Below are 20,196 nucleotides of genomic sequence, written 5' to 3'. Positions count from 1 at the left end.
ATATTAGCCATCTGTTCTTAAATGTTGTCTATTTTTCACATGAAAGCCCTTGGTATTAATCATAGCAGTTTTCTTTCTGTGTATTTGTGGGGTTTTTTTAAGACTATCTGATAATTCCAACATACATAGCCTATCTGACTCCAGTTCTGATATTTATTCAGCCTCTTAAAACTGTGTTTTTGCCTTGTAGTACGTCTTGTAATTTTTTTGTTGAAAGGTAGATAGGACGTGGGCTTCCCAGGTGGCTCAGTGGTAAAGAATCCACCTGCAATGCAGGAGACATGGTTTGATCCCTGGGTCGAGTGGATCCCCTGGAGAAGGGAAATGGCCACTCACTCCAGTATTCTTGCTTGTGAAATTCAAGGACAGAGGATCCTGGCGGGCTATAGCCCATGGGGTCACAAAAGAGTCAGACACAATTCAGTGACTAAACAACAGCAGCAACGAGCCTCTGCAGTAAGCAGGCCTTTAGTAAGGCCGTGGTGAGGTGTCAGGAGGAAGTGCTCTGTGGTTGTATCATTGGGTCTCAGGGTTTCGTTGAGCCTGTGGCCCTGGATGGTGAACCTCACCAGTGCTTCTCAATTTTATTTTGGTTTCTCCCCTTTAAGTGGAACAAGATGGTCAGAGGGGGTTGGAATTGGGGTATTTCCCTTGTCCCACGTCAAAGGCTAAAATTGGCTAAACCTGGGTATTTCCCAACTCCCATGTTAATTAGGCACAGATAAGATCCCAGCGAGTTAGGCTCTGGCAAAGTAGTTTCTCCTGTGATCAGGCCTTGTTAAGAAGAACAGAATGCTCTGGGGTGTTTCAAGATGGTTCTTCTCCCCTTTCCCCAGAAAAAAAAAAAAAAAACAGGAAGGGATTTTTCTCCAGGGTTCACTGTGAGGACCAGCTAGAACTCCTGGAGGTAAAGCTCATGAAAGCGTTCTGCCATGCCCCCCAACTCCACCATCAGCCCCACCCGAGACTGGGTCCCCTGGAATTTTCAACCCTGGGACTTGTTCACACTGAGCCTCCAGCATTTTGGCAATTACTTTTAGGCTTCACCACCCTGGCACTGGGTTCCCAGGAAGGCTCCTGCTGCACTCAGTTATGATCGCCTGTCTGTCTCTGCAGTTTGGGATGGGGGGAGGCGGGGGCATGCGGCAGAGGCAGTGGTTTGCCCGGTGACCTTACATCTTTGATGGCTCAAAGAACTGTTGATTTTTCAGTTTGTTCAGCTTCTTACTTATTGTGAGGACAGAATGGCAACTTCTAAGGTCTTTATATGCTGGACCAGAAACCAGAAATCTGTTTTGTTTTGATTTTCAATCACACTTGGAAAAAAAAAAACAAAACTGGTTGATGTGTCTTCAAATGTTTTTTCTGTTTCAGCCCTCTCTTCTTTCCTCTGGGACTCCAGTTACACTTAAGTGAGGCTCCCGTGAGTCACTGAGGGTCTGTCATTTTTTAAAAAAAAAATCTTTCCTCTCTTTGTGCTTCGTTTAGAATTATTGCACTGACCTGTTGTCAAGTTAATTGATTCTTTCTGTTATGGCCCATCTTCAGTTAATCCCTGCTAAGGAATTATTCTAATATTATTTTCATTTCCAGGATTTCCATGTGATTCTTTTTTTATAATTTTCACATCCCTTCTGAAATTTGCCATCTTATCACCCATTATATCAATTCCACTAGATTCTTTAACATATTTGTCACGGTTTTTTTTTAATTTAAAAATGATTTTACTCTATTTTATCAAAAAATTTTAAACTTAATACAATTTTTAAAGGTTACTTTCCATTTATAGTTATTACAAAATATTGGCTATATTCCCTGTGTTTTACAATACATTTTAAGCCTATTTTACACCCAATAGTGTGTGTCATAGATATTTTCAGCTCTATGTCTAGTAATTCAAATATCTGGGTTGCCCATGGATCTCTTTCTACGGACTGATTTTTCTGTTGAGGATGGGTCACATTTTTCAGTTTCTTCGTATGTCTAATAATTTTGTGTTGCATACTGGACAATATAGATGTCATAGTGAAGAGAATTGTCCTCTGATGAGTGTTGACTTTTGCTCTCAGCTTTGTGACTTTAGGATGGGCAGTTCACAGATCATCCACAGATTAGAGAAGAGTGTCTCTACTGACTTTGCTTCCCTACTGTGGCTTCCTGCTTTCCAGTATCTTCCCCTCAATTTCCTCCTCCTTGGGCGGTCTCAACCCCAACCTCTGACTCCTCAGGCCAGGAAGACCAAAGCTTCCCGCTTGAGCCATTTGCCAGGCAGAGAGGGCTGGGATGAGCCCTCAGAGGAAAAGCCATAAAAGTATGGGTGTTACCCAGTGTGGTTCCCTTCTTTCTAAGGTCAGATATCCTTCAGTTACTGGCTACTCTTTATCACTCTCCATTGCCTTCAAACAGTTGTGTTTTTTTGTTGTTTTTTTTTTTGCATTTTTATCTTGTGTTAGTCCAAACAAGCCACTCTGTATCTCTCTCCGTCTCAGCCTAGCTCAGCTTCTCTCTCTCTCTCCACAGCCCCCAAGCCCTCTCTCCTTCCCTCTCACTGCTCCTACCTCTCTCTTTCCTCGCAGGGAGAACCTGGCCCCAAAGGAGACCCTGGTGAGAAGAGCCACTGGGTAAGCTCTAGCCCAGCGCTGACCTCCTGCTGCCTCCCTGCCCTGGACACTCAGGAGATTATATGGGGGTGGGGGAAGCCCATCCAAATCCCCTTTGCAACCTGGTCTCCCGGGGCAGAGCCTTGCCAGTTCTCAGCCCTTGCCCCCTCCCAGCACCCTGTTCCTCCCCAGTGGGCAGGGCCAGCCTTGTAAGCAGACCTATACACTCTGTCTTCGTCCCTGTCTCTGTCTTCTCTCTGCGGCCTTTGCAGGCCAGGGTGACCCTGCCGCTTCCTCCTGGGTGGTTTGGGCTGACCCAGTCCAGACTGCATGCCCTGCCCCCATAGCCCTTCCCAGCAAGGGCTTTGGCTTCTGCTCCCCTGTCTGCAAAAGAAAGGGAAGCAGGAAAACAATACCCACACAGAAGAGGGGGCCACTCCTGGCCCACTGGCCTTAGGAAAGCCATGAAGCACAGGAAGGGAGGTGCAGAAACACCGAAATACACAGGAGCCCTTTGGTAAAAGGGATGGGGCTCTGGACACCACCAGAAATGGTGGTACAAACGGTACACATTGGAAACGGTGAATCATAGGAAGGGAGGCCTGGAAAGCATCATGGACCCAGTGTACATGGTGAATGAAGTCAAGGGACCTAGATCCATTGTACCCAGAAGACGTACAATTAACATGAGATCCTCAACACCGTCACATACACAGGAGACCCATGAGGAGGGGAAGGAGAGGCCTAGAAACTGTCATACGCACCAGAGAACCATGGAAAATGAAACAAGGAGATCTAGAAACCACCGTACACAAAGGAAGCCTAGAAACTGTCACATGCACAGAAGACATAGGATAAACGGGAAAGGGGACCTAGAAGCCTTCACCGTCACGAGAGGGAGTTGCGGTGAATGAATTTCAGGGCCTAGAAATCACCGCCCCCCACCAGGAAACATGGCGGAAGCACCAGAAGCCCCACGATGCAGGGACCTGGAAACCACCACTGCCATAGGAGGCGTTTGGAAAATGGACGGGATGGGGGCAGACAGGAGAGGCCACTGGGGCGTTCTTCTGGAGGCTGGCATTGTGCCCACCTCCCTCCCCCACCCACTCCTGGTGCAGTCTGGCTGGGATGCCCTACTTCCTGGCAGGCGCTAGTTAAGGAAGACATGGGGAGCACCCAGCTCCTGCCCCGCCCTCTCTGCTCCTGATTGTGGGTCAGTGATGGATACAGCCGTGGGAGCCCCCACCATGCACGAGCCCTCCCCTGTGTCTTCCCATGACTCGTGGGGTCCTGCTACCTCTCTAGCAAGCCTCTCCCAGCCCCTCACTGCCACCCTACTCGCTTCCCCACCTTCCACCCGCTAGTGGCTCCAGAGCCTCTTAAGCACACTGTCAGCATGGGCATGAGCTGGGCTGGGGGTCAGCTAGACCCAGGAGATCCCAGCCCTCCGGCTCCTTCACTGGCCTCTTCAGAGGCCTGGGGGAGGTGGGAGAGGTGGGGTGAAGGCTGAATTAGGCTGGGCAGCCCCATCCCTATATGGGGGGCCCAACAGGAAAACAGATGCCTGAGCTCTCTCAGAACAGACCTCAAACTCAGAACCACCTTTGGGAGGGACTCCCACCGCCATGAGGTAGCAGGGCCCCTGCCCATCCACCTGCCTTCCCCTCACCTACCTGCTCTCCTGTCCCTGCTTGCCGCCTGCCTGGGAGGGGACCTGCTGGGCTGGGGGATGCATGAGGCTCTGGGGGCTGGGAGGGCCAGCTCTGTTGGGGGCAGGTGGGGATGAGGTCCGCGTGGGGAGGGCTCCTGTACCCACACTCCACCTGCTAGTCACCACTTGGTGAAGCTCTTGCAGCCATTGACTTGTCTGTGGCTCAGCAGTGACACCCAGTGGTCATGAGGATGCGCTGCAGGCACTGGCCTGTCCAGACCAAAGCCCATACCCCTTATTCAGATAGGAAAAACTGAGGCCCAACTCCACAGAGTGAATTGTTGGCAGAGCTGGAACTGAAGCCCAGGCTTTCCAGCTCCCAGGGCTTGGGGAACCAGCTAACTTTCCCCAAGCACCTCCTTGGTGGTGCCAGGCTCCAGACTGGGCACCATGGACACAGATGTGATTTGGACACAGTGCCCACCCTCAGAGTGGTCACAGCAGGAGTAGGGGGGAACAGACCAGTAACCAGCAGTGACAGGACAGGGGGAGCTCAGCTGTGATGGCAGGGGGCAACTCAGCATCTTCTTGGATGAGGAGACTCAGGCTGAGGCCTGGCAAAGGGTGTTCTGGCAGAGGAGAGGAGACATCGTGTGCAAAGGCCCTGGGGCGAGGGCAAGCCTGGGGTGTCTGAGGAGCTGCAAATACTTGGAGCGACAGAGGGTGACAGGCAAGGAGTGAGACACGAGTCAGAGGCTTTGGGAACTTAAGAGGCCATATTGAGGAGTGTAAAGTTTGTGCTGTAGGCAGTGGGGAGCAACGCGTTGAAATGTTAAGTAGGGGAGTGATGTGGTCAGATTTTTGTTAGCCAAAGATCCCTCTGATTGCCACATGGAGAATGGATGGGAAAAGGGAGCAACGTGGGAGCAGAAAGAGAGACTAGACAGGAGGCTGTCCTCGTCATCCTGGCAAGAGGCTTTGGGGGCCAGAACTGGGAGGGGGCGGAAGATGGACAGATGTCAGTGGAGCTGAGAGACACGTGGGTGCTAGTCTGGCTGTGGAATGAGGGGGCGAGAAGTTAAGGGAGATGTTTACAATAGAGAAAGACAGAAGACAGCCAGGGGAAGCTGGCCCTCTGAGCTTTCTCCGTGGAAAATTGGGAATGTCTGTGTGACAGCTAAGGGGCTGTCCAGCAGGCCCTGGACACTCAGGCCAGGCTTGGGGGCACTGGGACATCATCGGTGCAAATAGCAGGCCACTTACCCAGAATATTTTTTTTTTGCATTTTTCCCCCAGGTTTTTACTTGGAAAATTTTCAAATATAGAGAAAAGTTGGTTCAGTGACTATCCTTATGCCCTTCTTCTGGACTGACCAGTTATTACTGTTTTGCCATGTTTGTTCTTTCAATCTTTATATACTTACAGACTTTTTTTTCTTAATCCATTGGAAAGTAAGTTGCAGACCTCATCTGCATCTCCCCCAACACATCAGTGTGTGTCTTGAAAGAGCATGGATGTTCTCCCAAAGAGCCACAGTACCACAGTCACCTATAAAGCAAATGGCAACCCACTCCAGTACCCTTGCCTTGGAGAATCCCATTGACAGAGGAGCCTGGTAGGCTACAGTCCATGGGGTCGCGAAGAGTCGGACACACAGAGTGAATTCACTTCACTACCTATAAATTTTACCAGTCATCTCCAAAATGCATTTTGTAGCTGGTTTTAAAAAAAAAATCCAAGATCAAATCAAGATTCGTGTATTGCATTTGGTTATCATGTCGCTGCTGCTGCTGCTAAGTCACTTCAGTCGTGTCCGACTCTGTGCGACCCCATAGACGGCAGCCCACCAGGCTCCCCCGTCCCTGGGATTCTCCAGGCAAGAACACTGGAGTGGGTTGCCATTTCCTCCTCCAATGCATGAAAGTGAAAAGTGAAAGTGAAGTCGCTCAGTTGTGTCTGACTCTGCGGCCCCATGGACTGCAGCCTACCAGGCTCCTCCGCCCATGGGATTTTCCAGGCAAGAGTACTGGAGTGGGGTGCCATCGCCTTCTCCTGTCACGTCGCTAGGTTCTTCTAATCCAGAACAGGCCCCCTGCCCTTCTCTTCCTTCTCTCGAGTTTGTCTTTTTGAGACTGTCCCTCCATCTAGATTTGCCTGACAGTTCCCTCAGGAGGAGATGCAGGTGAACTGCCCTCCGCCAGCTGGGGAGGCGCTGCCCTCTTACTGCATCTCACCAGGAGACGTGTGATGTCAGCTTGTCCCACTGTCCATGCTCCAGCGGCTCAATGTGGTTCTTGAAGGTCATCCACTTTTAGATGCATGTAATACTTGAAGAGGGCTCACTTCAGGGCGACCCCCCAGGCTCCATGGCCAGGCAGTGGCCTGAGAGTAGTCCCATCCATGTGATACGGACAGGACAGCCAGATCACAAGGGTCAGTCCTAGCATGGCCATGGACTCGTTCAGAACAGCCACGTTGCGAGGACTCTTGTTAGATGTTTTGTGTGGGAAGAGCTACCTTGAAGGTAGCAATTGTACCAAGATGCGTATTATACCTCATCCCTTCATTTAATCTGCACTGAGGAAAAGGACTTGAGAGAGACTCCCAGATGTGTCAGGGCTGGAGGAGTTCTTGCCGTCCTGTTGCTTGGTCAGAATTAACATCTCTACATCCCGGAAGTACCTTTAGTCTGGACTAGGAAAGAGGAAGGAAGGAGTGAGGGAGTGTGGGGTTCTGACAAGACCATGGGCCTTATGCTAGGGGGAGGAAAGGACAGACAGACAGACACTGGGAAGAAGTGAAGGTGAGGGCCAGCTGGTGGTCCCTGACCAGAGCCCTGGGCAGCGTCAGCACTACTTGAGACAGGAGACCCTGGAGCAGGGAGGTCCAGGGGAGGGGTTTGAGGGGTGCTGGAGACTCAGCTGAGACAAAAGGGCGGGGCTGAGGGCTGGGCTCCCAGCCATATGTGCAGCATATGGACCTGGAGCCGTCAGAGCCCTTGGGAGGAAGGGGCCCAACAGGACTAGGGAAGGGCGCACCTGGGCCTGGACTTCAGCCTTACCAGCATTTTAAGCCTAGCTTCCCAACAGTGATGCCACTCAGACATCTTCTGATTTTACTCTGATATATTCATTTGGACATGAGTGGGAAGACGATTGGAAAGTAGCCTGATCCCACTGGTGGAGTTAATTAGCTGAGACAAACACAGTATTGAAGGCAAAACTGAGTCAGTTCAAAGACTGCTAAGTAAACAAGAGTGCAAGTGGCCCAGGGATGTGGCAGGAATCCTGCGGATGTTGTGAGAGCAGCTGGTTTCAGGCAGCAGAGACGGAAGAGCGGCTGGGGCTCTGGGGCAGCCTCCGGGCAGGCCCCGGGACAGCAGGAGTGCCCCTGCAGACTGGCCTCCCCCTGCCTCCAGTGCAGCGAAGATATGCAGGGCTGTGGGCAGAGAGCAGACAGCTGGGTGGGATCCTACCAAGGGGGTTGCTTCTGCCTGCCTTGTCCCCCTCCTGTCTTCTCCGAGTCTTGTTCCAGCTGTCCATGGGCCCTGGGCTGTGGCAGGTGGTGAGGGGCTGCGGGTGCATGTCCAGGGTGGGGCATGGGCCTCCAACAAGCTTTGCAGGGCCCCCCTCCCCTGCCCTCTTCACGGCTGCATCTGTCTCTTTCCTCCACAGGGGGAGGGGTTGCACCAACTACGCGAGGCTTTGAAGATTTTAGCTGAGAGGGTTTTAATCTTGGAAACAATGATTGGGCTCTATGGTGAGTAGAGACAGACGGACAGACAGCCCAGCCCCCACCCGCCAGCCTTCCCCAGGCCCTCCAGGGTGGAGCTGCTTGGGCCCAGTCAAGAGGCCGGAGAAGGTACCTGACCTTCTCCAGGTGGGGACGTGAAAGGTCAAGACCACCCATCCCTCGATGACTGGTCCCACGAGTCCACAGGGGAAGAGGGGAGCCCCAGAAACCCGGGCCCCCACCCCTGTGGTCAGACCTGGGGCTCCGGAAACTGTGGGTAATGTGGTTTCCAGGCCTGCAGGGGTGCCAGGGCGGATAGATTTTGAGTCTGAAGGGAATGATGGGCAACAGAGCCAAGCTCCAGGGTAGCAGAGGATTGTGGGTAAAGAGCCAGACTGCAACAGTACAGGGGATTGTGGGTAATAACGTCAGAACCCAGGCCACCAGGAGGACTATGGGCAATGGATCCAGACTCCAGACAGAGCCAGTGTGCAAGTCCATGGGCCAGCAGGTCACAGGGCTAGACTCCAGCAGGGCAGGGGACTGTGGGTGACATAGCCAGGCTCGAGTCCCAGGGGATTCTGGGTTATGTACCACCCTCCAGCTCTGACCCAAGAGGCACTCACTAAGCAGGCCCTCCTGGTCCCAAGGTGCCCCATGAGTGGGCTGAGAGACCCTCCCCCAGGCAGTCATCCACCAGTTCTCCACCCATCTGGTCACTTGAGGAGCCAAGTGAGCCCCGTCCCCACTTAGGAGAGAACCAGATCCTGACAGAGGCTCCTGCCCCTCCCCTCAACTCCCTGGCCCAGCCTGCCCCCGGAGGCCAGACTCGCACCGTCTGCTCTTCTCGATCTCCCATCAGGCTCCTAGCTTACAGAGCTTCCTGCAGCAGCAGGCTCAGCTGGAGCTCCTGGCCAGACGGGTCACCCTGCTGGAAGCCATCATCTGGCCAGGTAATGGCAGGGCGGGCAGGCAGGGGCAGCCCCTGCCAGGAAGGGCCTGGGAAGGGCCTGGGGACACAGACGGCACCTCCCAACACTGGATCCAGACTAGCAGCCCCCACCCCCTCTTCAGCCCTTCCATCCGGCCAGCAGACGGTGTCTGGCACAGAGAAGGTTCTGGTAACTAGTTCCTGAGTGATTGAGCACCTGCTCTGTGCCAGGTACCTCGCTGGACAGGTTCCAACAGATAAGAGAGACACAATCCTGCTCTCGTGGAACTTAGGGAGCTGCTGCGGGCAGGTGGGGAGGGGAGCCCTGGAGCTGGGTGTTAAACCCAGGGTGAGGAATACCCCAGTGGAGTGAGTACTGGCAACCAGGAAAGCACGGAAGTGCTCCTGAAGCAGGCCGGGGCATGGCAGAGGGCATCTTGGGAGAGCTTCCGGAAGGAGGCATCTAAGTGGAGACTTGAAAGGCCAGGATCGGGGGCAAGTGAACCGGCAAAAGGAACAGCATGGCCAAACGCCGAGAGACCAGAGGGAGCCCAGAGGGACTGCTCTGTGAGCTTGCTGAGGGGTGAGAGCTGGGGCTAGACGGTCTGGCAGGGCCCCGCTGGAGAAGGTCCTTGAGTGTAAACATGACAAGAGGTTAGCCCCACCTGGCTGACACAGTGGGGCTGAGGAGGCCTACCAGAGTTAAACTGGAGTCTGTGGCGGCCCTGGAGAGAGGCAGGGATTGACTGCCCTTGGGGCTAACCCTCTTCTACCTGCAAAGAGGCCCCAACGGCCACTCTCCTCCCAGATGTCCCATCTCTCAACGCTTCAGTGCACACGGCCTCAGACATCACACGTAACCTCATGTCTGTCCTACAGATGGGGAAACTGAGGCCCCCAGCAGGAAGGAGAGCTAAGGTCAGAGCTATCTCCTTCATTTGGCAAAAGTGTAGGGCACACCAGCTGCGTTCTGGGTCTGGGCAGGTGCAGAGGCCGGTCTCAGGGTACCTGCCTTGGTGGCGGAGGGTCTTCAGCATCTGCAGAGGTGAGGGGCGTGGGGAACAGGTACGCCAAAGGATGTGTGTGAGGGGAAGCCTTCCTGCGAGATGGGACCCTCGCATTAGTCATGGAAGGCTCCCAGTGCCAGGAGGAGGGGAGAGGACAGCCCCCACAGAGCCCCACTCTCCAGGGGTGGGAAGGTGTGCGGGGTCTGCTTCCAGAGCTGCTCCTGCTGAGCCACATGGCTTCCCCAACTTCTAGAAACTTCTCCAACCATCTCCCAGACCTTCTCTTCTCCCAGAGGAAGGACCAAGGACCAAATCCCAGGCTCTCAGCTCTTTGTCAGGTGCCCCCCCCACCCCCCTCAGGAGGACTGGGACAGGAGCCAGAAGGGACACACTGTGGCCTTGACTCTGTGCCCTGCCCCTCCTTCAGCAGCCCAGGGAGGAAGTGCCAGGCACCTGGCAGGGCCCATGTCCACTCAGTGTGGCCTGGAAGGGGGTTGCGGGAGGAGGGGAGCAGAGGAGATGGAACCATCCCCACTGCTCCATCACATATACCATGGCTACAGAAGACCCAGATGGGCTCGTGTTTAGACTCTGATCGACACCAGTAATAGTAACAGCTGTCACACAGCTGGGCCACCCGGGCCGGGGAACTTATATTCAGCATCCCCAGTCCTTGTAACATGCGTTCTAGGTGGGCAGTACCATGCCCACCTCACAGAGGAAGAAGCACAGGTTCAGAGGGCTCGTGACTCCCGCAATGACACTGGGAGAGTTGTGAGCCCCTGGGGTCCCCTAGGTCTGGCCTAAAGCTCCAGCTCTTCGGGCTCCATCAGCAGAGGTTCCCCGACCTCTCTGCTCTGCTAGGCACTGAGGGGGGCCCAGGGAAAACCTGAATTTGGTCATGTCAGAACAGCATCTCATGACCGACTCACAGCGACCAGACCTGCAAGAGTTGAAAACACACCAGCCTTCTGACTATCAAGACCCAGTATTTACTGTGAAAACCACTTTCCACTCCTGGTCACCTTACACACTTCACAGGAGTGTGACTCCAGCAGTGTCACCCCACATTCCCCTGGGACTTGCTCAAGGCCGCACGACTGGAATACGGTGGGGCCAGGACTTGGCCTGAGCTGATGCTGGAACCTGAGCCCTGGGCTTCCCTCTCCCCGTGCTCCCTGGTTTGGGGCACAAACTGTCCCTTGACTGTGACTGCAGATACCTGTCTGCCCCGAATCTCAGCCCAGAGGTTCATGGGACACAGGGCCAGGATACTAGACAGTTATGACTATGAGGGTGCAGCCGCTTGGCCTTCAGTGTGAAGCTGATGCGCAACCAGAGTCCAAGTGTTGGTCCTGTGAACAGGGTTTTGGAGGCTCAGCCAAGTCCTCCATCCTGGGGCTCTCCCTCTGGAAAAACAGCCCATCCTTCCAACTTGCCTATCCCCTCATTTGAGAAGGACTGAGGTGATAGTGACAGAAGGCTTCCTGGAGGAGGTAGGTCCTGATCTGGGTTCTGAAGGATGAGTAGGAGTTTGCCAGGTGGGAAGAACGCCAATTATTCAGTTTTACTTTTGGAGGTCAGCTAATTTGCAGGTTGGGGCATATGTCACCATAGCCAAATCAGAACTGACTCCAATAATTACTGGAGTTGCCCAAGGCCTCTGTATCTGGACCATCCCCCAGGTTTTAGAGATCAGACAACTGAGACCCTGACAGAGGTCCAAAGCTACACAGTAGGTCAGTGGCAGAGCCTGGCCTTCTAAACCCTTCCCCACTTGGGTCGTATAACTCAAGGAGAGAGAAAGAGTGATGCCTGGCCTTAGTCTACCCAGCTATGAAATGGGAATGACTCAGGGCACACCTCCACATCCAAAATACGTTAATGAAAAAGCACTTTTTCATGGCGCATCCATTACGTACGAAGCATTTCAGAAACGTGGTGGGTTCATCCCCACCTGTCATAGAAAATCATGTAAAGGCCCTGAGCGCTCTAGTTGGGTTAGGGGATAGTAACTCCCAGGGGGACGGGCACTAACCAGCTTTGCAGACCCCCTTCTTTCCCACAGCTCTGCTTCCAGATGACAGAGCCCCACCCCCAGAAGGCCAAGGGTAGGTGGGTGCCTCACACAGACCTCACTAACCTGGCCTCTCTCCATCCCTCCCTCTCTTCTTCCCTCCGGCAGAACCAGAGGGGTCGGGGGCAAGCCTCGCCAGCACAGGCACCCCCAGCCTCCTGCGGGGCAAGAGGGGAGGACACGCGGCCAGCTACCGGATCGTGGCCCCCAGGAGCCGAGACGAGAGAGACTGAGGGTGGTGGTGGCCCCTTGGGGAGGGCCAGCCAGGCTTCCCTTCCCAGCCTGGCCTGGGCCAGCTGCCTCTGGGGTCTGCCCGCCCATATTTATTAATATCCTCAGGGTCCCTTCCACCACCTAGGCCTTTGGGTGGGGGTCTTGGTCCTGGCACCCCATGCACATCTGCTTCCTATGAGGCTGAGCAGGGACCAGGGCCTGAGAGGGAGGCGTGGCCCAGGTGAGAGGTGAGGCCTTGCTCAGGGCCCTGGGCCTCAGTTTCCCTCTGTGAAATGGGGTGATGCAGGTCTGCAGGGGCCGGCAGGTTTGGAGCTTCTGTTGTTTGGAGCTGCCCAGCCCTCCACACGCCCAGGGATGACGAGGGTGGGCAGTCTCACCTCCCGGCTCCCCAGCCAAACCTGGGGGGCCCATCTGTACCCCTCCTCGTTTTCTGGTGCTGGTTTCCTGACCCTGAGGTCAAGCTACCTGATCTGACTGGATGTTCAGGGCCCTTTGTGTCACTTCTGACCCCTGAACCCTCAGTCCCTTCCATGGTCTGGGGGAGGGGGCCACCTGCTTCCACACCCGCTTGTGACAGCCCCAGCAGGTAGATGCGTATCAGCCAATAAAGGCCCCCGCCTGACTGCCCACCGGCCTGGTCTGTGTGCGCTCAGACGGTGCGGCCAGGCAGGCCAGCAGCTCTCCTCAGTGGCCTTCACTGTCCCCGAGGGCTATGGAGCCAGGGCTCCCTGTCCATCACCTGGGTAGCCAGGGGACAGGGTAGGGGGGCAGAGCCAGGTGTCCAGGAAGAGCACTGCCCTCCTGCAGTCGGCCGTTTGTTCACTGCTCGTTCACTCATTCTACCCCGATGCCAAACTAAGAGTCAGACAAGCACTGCCCCACGAGATCCAGGCTGAAAAGTGAACTGTGTTTTATTCTGAACAGTACTGGGGCAGGGTGCTGGGGGGCCACCCTGGACCCCCTCCTGACTCTCAGCAGACAGGGCTGGGGCTCCAACGTCCCCCTCACAGGCTGGGCTTCTTCTCACCTGAGGGCCTGTTTGTGCTATGGGGGCCCAGGACCCTCAGGGTGGGTGGGCCCTTCCCTCCCCTGAGTCACCAGCGCCTCAGTGCCCACCTCCCCGCCGACCAGCAATGCAACGGCCCCCTCCACTCGGCCAGTGGCTGCCAGAGCCACCACTGCCTGCTCCGTGGGGAAGCCCATGCGCTCCAGCTGCTGCAGCCTGTAGCAGGGGAGGGGATGGGAAGGGAGGGTCAGGGCCACCTCCAGCCCCCACAACAAGGCACCCCCCCCACCCACCCCACCTTACCGCAGAGAGGAGACGGAGGACTTAGGCAGCCAGAGTGGGCTCTCAGGGCCCTGGGCTGGGCCTTCAAGCAGCGAGGCCTCGATCCCCTCCTGCAGCATTTGCTGGTCCAGGGCTGCCCACAGCGGGGTCCCCGGGGGGAAGCCGGGCCCAGACCAGGCCAGTCCGGCCTCTGAGGAGCCCTCCCAGAGCGGCTGCACAGGCCTCAGGCCTGGCAGGATCGGGGCTGAGCCTTCACTGAGGGGCCAGAGGCTAGGGGAGGCCATGCGGGGAGGTCCAGGGGTGGGGGGCCTGGAGGGGCAGAAGCAGAAGAAGGCTGACTGCCAGCTACCGGCACGGCTGCCACCACCAGGGCCAGTGTCCTCGGCATCACCCTCACCTCACTCCGGCAGGATGGGCAACGGGCAGCTCAGCTGGGCCGCCTGGGGCGGGAAGGAGCTGGAGCGGCCAGCATCCAGCCAGGGCTTTGCACAGGACACCCTCCTGCAGCGCCTGCAGCCGCTGCTCCGAGAGCTCCAGCCACCGGAAGGCCCCGGCAGCGTCTGTCTGCCCGGGGCAGGGCGGCTGGTCAAGGAAAACCACATGCATCCGGGGGAAGCCCACGCCACATGCCGGGCCCCGTGCCAGGTGTGTGACGGGCATTCCCTCCTGTCTCCTCACCATGGCCCTGCCAGAGCGGTGTCATCACCCTCATCAGCATGGAGGCTCAGAGAGGAAAAGGGACCCGCCTGCAGCTACCCAGCCAGCAAGAGGTAGTGGCGTGCCTCATCCCTAAACCCATCTCACCCCGATTTGGCAGCCCCCCATCTGCAATCTCCTGAGCCCTGTGGGCCCGCTCAGGTCTGTGACACCAGGCCCACCCCTGGGCACTGTCACAGCGAGGGCAACACGCTCCCCTCTCCAGGATCCGGCCGGGCATCCCCAGTCCTAAGCAACCCCCAGGGCCAGCCTGCGCCCACTGTTCCCTCTGACTGCAGTGTCGCCCCGAAAGGCATTAAACCTGTGTTTAACACACCCGCACCACACCCCCTTCTGAGGCCAGGAGAGCCCCAGGCTCACTTTCACCCTGGCCCTTCACCCTCCGCGCTGACTGCGGGCCTGTGCTCTCCTCGTCTACCATCTCATCTTGCACGGCCTCAGGGTAACTGCCATCTCCACTGGGACGTCCAGGCTAGGCGCCTCCTAAGGCCCCTCAGCTCCCAGGCTCTCCTTTAAACTGTTAAATGGCACCTCTACGTGGCCACGAGCCCCCAGTCACCAGCCCAGAGCCAGAGAGAGGACACTCAGAGATGCCCCTGGGATGCGTGTGAATGAGGGGGCCTGACTCTCATGCCAGTTCCTTCCCTGGCACCCTGGGGTCCCAGCCACGGAACCCGCACGTCCACAGCAGCCCTGGGCCGCGGCAAAGGATACAGGCCAGGCCAGCGAGGAGGCCGCAGAAGAGCTGCAGGAAGGGTGGCTCGGAGCTGAGCAGTGGTGTCAGGGCGAGCAGCAGCCACGGCAGGAGCCATGGTGGCAGGGCCCCCCGGGGCCGTCGAGGGCGAGAACCCTGCCCCGCCAGCATGGCCAGGTGGACGGGCATGTACCCGCAGCCCCCGGCTGCACCGGACACCCCGAGGCCTGCCAGCAGCACGGCCAGCAGCCCGGAGGCCAGCGCGAGCAGGCTGGAGGCGTGTAGGAACCGCAGCGTGCCCAGGTGGCGCTCCTGCTGCCAGCCCAGTGTGGGCAGGAGCAGCAGGCTGAGCAGCAGGCCGGGAAGGGCCGTGTGGCCCAGAGCATGTGTGAGCAGCCGGTGTGCTGGGGGAGAGAAGGGGCTTATGTGCCAGGTTAGGGGCTGTGGCCCCCGAGTCTGGCCCAGGTGTGCCAGAGCCATCCACCAAGCCAGTCTCCCCTCCCGGGGAGCCAGAGCCTGCCCACAGCCAGCACTTTCAGCCCTGGTCGAAGGGACCAAGGGCTTCCAAACACTATGGCTACCCTCCCCACTGCTGCTTTAAGCAGAACAAGCCAGACCCAACAATCAGTCTTCTTAAGAGCAACCAACCATAGGTAAGTCACTTCATTTCTGTGAACATCATTTGAGTTCCTCAAATTCTTGGGAAACAGGTGCTCAGCTCCCGCCAGTCCTCAAACCCCTAGCTCCTCCTCCCCATTTTCGGGCTTAGCTAAAAGCCTTAGTTTAAGGGAAAGCCACCAGACAGGGGAGCCATCTGAAAAGAATTCCTACTCACAGGCTCCCACCCCTGTGCTGGCCCCTCTGCCCTCCCTCCTTGGCTGTGGTTGAGCTGGGCATGCTCCCTGTCAAGGCGGACCTTCCCCAGGGTGCTGGGTCCGACCCCTGCCTGACCGCTGCAGGAAGCACGTGCTCCTGCCAACTGGTCTCAGGCCCTACAGCAAATCTCCTGCCTCCAAGCCCCATGTGGCCGGCCCTTACCCTGCCTAGGGTCCAGCAGCAGCTCTGGGGCCAGGACGAGGCTGGGGCCAGCCCCCAGCAGCCACAGGGTGCTCATTAGCAGCATCAGGACAGAGGAAGCGAGAGGCAGTGCCGGAGTCGGTAGGCCAGGGGGGCCTCTGGCATGCATAACTTGGCTGAAGGTGCTCAAAGGTGGCCGTGGGACTGTGTGCTAGGGGTAAAGGAAAACAATAACAACAGTTATTATTGCAGCTTTTATCTGACCTCCTTTCAGCTACCATAGCAATAGCACTGTTTTACAGAAGTAGAAACCGAGGCTGGAGAGGTTGGTGCAGCAACTTGGCCGCATTAGAGCTCAGAGTCTAGCCCCGTGCTTAGCCACTGCTGTCCCCTGTCTATGTGTGACAGCGAAGAGGCCAGGCCCCGATGGGCCCTGAAAAGGCGCCCAGACTGGGGAGCACGGAGAGCAGCAAGTTGAACGGGGACACCAGGGTCCCCAATTTAGGGGGGTTTTGTGCAGCCCCACCAGGGCAAACTGAATGCCATCTTCTGCCTCCCTATTCCCTCTGGCTACAGACCAGCCACCTTCCTCCCGCTCCGCTCCACTGACTTAAGAGCTCCAGGTGGCCTCAGCTGCCCTTGACCGAGGGGGCAAGGCCAGCCAAAGGGCAGGCAGATTAGGGAGCAGGTGGAGCCAGAGGGCTGGAGGAGGGGCAGCCGGAGTCCACACAGTGACACGGGACAGAGACACCCCTCTCCTCTAGCCCTGATCGCAGCCCCTCTGGCCCTGCCCTCACTTTCACAGGAAGATTCCAGGATCCACTCCACTTCTTCCTGTTGTCTACTCCTCTCTGAGCAAGTTTAGAGCCTCTCCTTCCTCATCTGTAAATTGGGGATTAAGAAAATTTACTCCTTGTAGGGTAAGAAAAAGGAATGGACTAGGCAGTCCCACAACTCCTGCTGGATATATGGTAGCCACCCTGGTCGTCCCCACCAACGGAGAGGCCTCAACACGGAAGCAGCTGCTCCAGCCCAGCTGCCCTCAATCGTGCCAATCCCCTGCCCACGAAGCAAGGCTTTCCCTCCCGTGTTCTCCCTCCTCACATCCAGCCTGTCTTCTAAGCCTTGCCGGAATCCCCTCACTCTGGTACCCTAGCATGTCTCAGGACTCCAACTGAGCCGATGTCACAGGAGAGGAAGGGAAATCCCAGAGGTAAGAGGGCTGCCTCATCTGCTCCCTTGTCAGGGGCATCCTTGGCATCAAAACCCACCTGCCACTCTCTTGCAGAAAAAATATAAACTCTTCTGCCTGCAATGTCTTTCGCTTCATGTCTCCAACAGCAAACTCCTACTCATCCTTTGAAGCCCAGCTCAAAGCGCCCCTCGCCCCCACTATCATGGAGCCTACCCTATCTAATGAGTACCGCTTGGCCAGTTTTCTAGGCAGGTGGTCTGAACTGGGGGAGGAGGGATGCTCCTCTCACTCACGGCCAAGTTTCCCAGGGTGCTCCTAGCACACAGCTCGTGCTTTGTATGTGATCGTTGAAAAGAAAGACACTAGCTTTGTTCCAGGTCCCGCTCAAGGATTTGAATGAGCCCTGCCCTTTGCTGGACCTGGGCATCCGCCTAGGGAGATCGGGTTGAGTCCAAGAAGTCAGGCTGGTGCACTGCCATCTTCCTGCACCCTCACCATCACCCCCCTCCCCCCGGGCTACTTTTACAAGAGTAACTGAACTAGGATCTGAACGCTGCAGAGCTCAGTCTCTTTATCTATAAAATGGAGCTGTGCACCCTCAGAGCCCGCCTACCTCTCCAGGAAACCGGAAGGACAGAATGGAAAGATAGGGACGGGGATGATTCTTCCGGGTCATGGACAGTTGGGCTGGCGGGGGGCGGGGGGCGGTCCCGGGTGTGGGTGAGACTTTAGGAGATGTACCCAAATTCCTTGGGTCTCAGTTTCCCCTTCTGTAAAAACAAAGTGTTGGATGAGGGGTGATTAAAAGAGTCTTCGCAACCTCGACCGTTACTGGGGGGTGGGGGTGGGGGGGCCTCTCGAGCTGGGCGCTACGTTCAGGGCCTCCCATCCAGCCCACCGGTCTCGGCTCCCTCCCCCGCGGCCGGGCCACGTGTCCGGGGTACTCACTGCGGAGCGCGCCCCCCGCCCCCCGAAGGCCGAGTGGGGCCCTCGGCTGGCAGTCGGTACTCTAGCTTCCCGCCGAGGTCCAAGCGCCCCGAGCCCATTCTGCTCGCCCTCCGGCGCGTGACCCCGGCCGACCGGTCGGCACGCCACCCCCTCCTCAGCCGTCCGCCGATTAGTCAGCAGTTGTTTAAGGCCCGGGTCCCTTCCCCCTAGTGTTCCCGCCGGCCTCCGTTTCCCTCCAAGGTAGTCTCTTCAGAGACAGTCCCTAGAACCAGCGGGCGTAACCATTCCCCAAACGACCTGGCGTCGACCAAAGAACCACTCCGCCTCGTTACCGAGATCCGCTCACCCGCCGCGCCCGCCCCTGCGGTGTTATTTTGGTCCGCTCATCACATCCGGGGCTCTTTAGAAAGAATTAGGACTAGAGAGGCGGGCGCGAAGGACGAGAAGTGGCAGGTCATTACGCCTTCCCCCACCCCCGTGGCGGGAGCCCGATGGTAGCGCCCGAGGTTGCGGGTCTCGCGCCTGCGCAGTGCGGCGTCTAGAGGAACAGCGAGAGGGAGACGGACGTTGAGAGAACGAGAAGGAAGGAGAGAAAATGGCGTCCACGGGTGAGCGTGGTGGGACTGTGGTCGCGCCGCCGACGGCAGGGACGCCTAGATTGGGGGCCGCTCGTCTTTGGGGATGGCAGGGACGACTGAGTGGGCTTTCCCGAGAAGGGTGTGAGGTACCCGCCGCGGTCTGAGAAGCTCGATGGCCGGCGTCCCCCTCCGCGCCTTCCCCTCCCCCCACCGGGCAGGCCGGCTCTGGAACCTTCCGGCGCCCCCGGCGCGCGGGGGGCTGGAGGCGGCGGGGGCGCGCGGGGCCTGCTTTGGCCTCCATTGTGCGGCGGCGGTCGGGCCCCGAGATCCGGGCTGCTCGCCACGTGGGCGGGGCCTGAGGCTTCGGGGCCCCGCGTGGGGTGGGGGCTGGAGAGTTTGGCCAGGCCTCGGGCCCGGCACCCCGAAACTGGAGGTGGGGCGGGCGGCAGGTAGCGGCTCGAGAAGCGGCAGGCCCGCTGTCTTTCTGACTTCTCCCCGCCGCAACCCCACTCCCAGGGCCGCAGCCTAGGCCCGAGGCCGATTCTGCCTCACCGAGAAGCCCGGGGGGGGGGGAAACAAACATAAAAAGGCTTCGCGGACTTGTGAGCTGAAGGGCGCCGACCTGTGAGCCGGAGCCCCGTCGTCCTTAAAGCCGGGTCGGCTGGCACGTCGTCCAGGCCTGCCGAATTGCCTTCCTCGGCGGGTTCCAGCCCCCAAGCCGAACTTCTGCCCGACTGGGCTTTAAACGGAGCGCCCCCACCCCACGCTCCGCTTTACAACTACCCAGTCAGCTGCTGCTTAAAGTTTTTTTTTTTTTAAACCATTATTAGTCCTTCTTTCCGCCACAAAAAGCAATTAAGCGGCTTCCCAGGGCCATTTTTCATCAAACGCGGAGGGAGGCCTGTTGTATAATGAGGCCAACCCAGTTCTCAAGGCTAGGAATCCACCACCGAAAGACATTTCTTGGCTTTTTTGATTTAGGAGAAACAAAAGTCCTCGGTCGGCGTTTGAATTATGCTTAAGTAATCTTCTCGCACGTTTATTCGCTTAGGTTAAGCCGAGAGAGGCTTGTTTATTTCGTGGTCTGACAGAGCGGAAGGAGGCGCGGACTGGCCTTTGAAAGAAAGCCGGGGTGGGATCTGTAATTTGGTGTGTGGGGTGGTCCTTACCGCCCCGGGGTGTGTAAGAGAGTTTGCAGACCGTGCACTAACTGCGGTTGTGGATCGGGTGGGGCGATTTTTGCCTCTGGGGTGGTTCTTAGGCAGCCTGACTCCAGGCCTTGCAGGCAGTTAGAGAAGAGGGAAAATGGGAAAAGCTTTGGGTCCTTCCGAGTTTTAATCCGAAAAGGGTCCAGAATCCAGCAAGGGCAGGACAGTCTTCAGAACTCTCCCCAGCTTTGTGGTCTGTACACAAGCATGTGGTAGATGCTGGCTGTTAGTGCCAGGGTACAGAGTGCCCCTGGAGGAAAGGACTCTGAAACAACCACCGTCCAGGACACCTCCTGGTGGGGAATGGTTTGCTCAG

The 20,196-nt window shown here is 57.1% G+C and overlaps 3 protein-coding genes across 21 annotated transcripts in view; 2 read left to right on the top strand and 1 right to left on the bottom strand.

Moving 5' to 3' along the window:
* Positions 1–12,918, top strand: part of EMID1 (EMI domain containing 1) — a 40,296-nt gene extending 27,378 nt beyond the window's left edge. For 3 of the 8 annotated variants that reach the window (XM_070385908.1, XM_070385905.1, XM_070385909.1), the window contains 2 exons: positions 2,577–2,621; positions 12,110–12,918. In XM_070385908.1, coding sequence (XP_070242009.1) covers positions 2,577–2,621; positions 12,110–12,331 — 267 coding nt within the window. In that variant the 3' untranslated portion in view covers positions 12,332–12,918. Of the gene's footprint in view, positions 1–2,576; positions 2,622–7,928; positions 8,014–8,848; positions 8,940–12,109 lie in introns of all 8 variants that reach the window. The other 5 variants (XM_070385906.1, XM_070385911.1, XM_070385907.1 and 2 more) reach the window with 3 other exon arrangements.
* A 210-nt stretch (positions 12,919–13,128) lies between these two features.
* Positions 13,129–18,578, bottom strand: RHBDD3 (rhomboid domain containing 3). Of its 9 annotated transcripts, none has more exons than XM_070385914.1 (7): positions 18,441–18,578; positions 17,760–17,916; positions 15,973–16,162; positions 14,955–15,338; positions 13,921–14,083; positions 13,545–13,832; positions 13,129–13,457 (listed from the first exon to the last, which is right to left on the bottom strand). In XM_070385914.1, exons 2-7 carry the CDS (start codon positions 17,820–17,822, stop codon positions 13,280–13,282), a joined length of 1,266 nt encoding a protein of 421 aa, XP_070242015.1. In that variant the 5' UTR covers positions 17,823–17,916; positions 18,441–18,578; the 3' UTR covers positions 13,129–13,279. The 9 variants fall into 9 exon arrangements, with proteins under 9 accessions (XP_070242015.1, XP_070242016.1, XP_070242014.1 ...); XM_070385915.1 differs by lacking the exon at positions 18,441–18,578 and adding an exon at positions 18,392–18,406; XM_070385913.1 differs by lacking the exon at positions 18,441–18,578 and adding an exon at positions 18,095–18,368.
* The window catches only part of EWSR1 (EWS RNA binding protein 1), a 25,725-nt gene continuing 24,062 nt past the window's right edge, over positions 18,534–20,196 (top strand). For 2 of the 4 annotated variants that reach the window (XM_070385903.1, XM_070385901.1), the window contains exon 1: positions 18,534–18,702. In XM_070385903.1, coding sequence (XP_070242004.1) covers positions 18,690–18,702 — 13 coding nt within the window. In that variant the 5' untranslated portion in view covers positions 18,534–18,689. The remainder of the gene's footprint in view (positions 18,703–20,196) is intronic. The other 2 variants (XM_070385904.1, XM_070385902.1) reach the window with 1 other exon arrangement.

Source organism: Bos mutus, chromosome 17 (genome assembly GCF_027580195.1).
Source record: "Bos mutus isolate GX-2022 chromosome 17, NWIPB_WYAK_1.1, whole genome shotgun sequence".
In the NCBI taxonomy this organism is placed as follows: Eukaryota; Metazoa; Chordata; class Mammalia; order Artiodactyla; family Bovidae; genus Bos; species Bos mutus.
This window is presented reverse-complemented; position numbering and strand designations above follow the sequence as displayed.

What these genes read in the sequence shown, in the direction of transcription:
- RHBDD3 (XM_070385914.1), bottom strand. Translation starts at nt 17,822, where the DNA reads ATGACCCGGAAGAATCATCCCCGTCCCTATCTTTCCATTCTGTCCTTC. An exon ending in CCTTCCGGTTTCCTGGAGAG is followed by an intron (nt 16,163 to 17,759) that starts GTAGGCGGGCTC and finishes CTTTACCCCTAG; the next exon opens with CACACAGTCCCACGGCCACC. An exon ending in CCTCCTCGCTGGCCTGGCCT is followed by an intron (nt 14,084 to 14,954) that starts GTATCCTTTGCC and finishes CCGGGCAGACAG; the next exon opens with ACGCTGCCGGGGCCTTCCGG.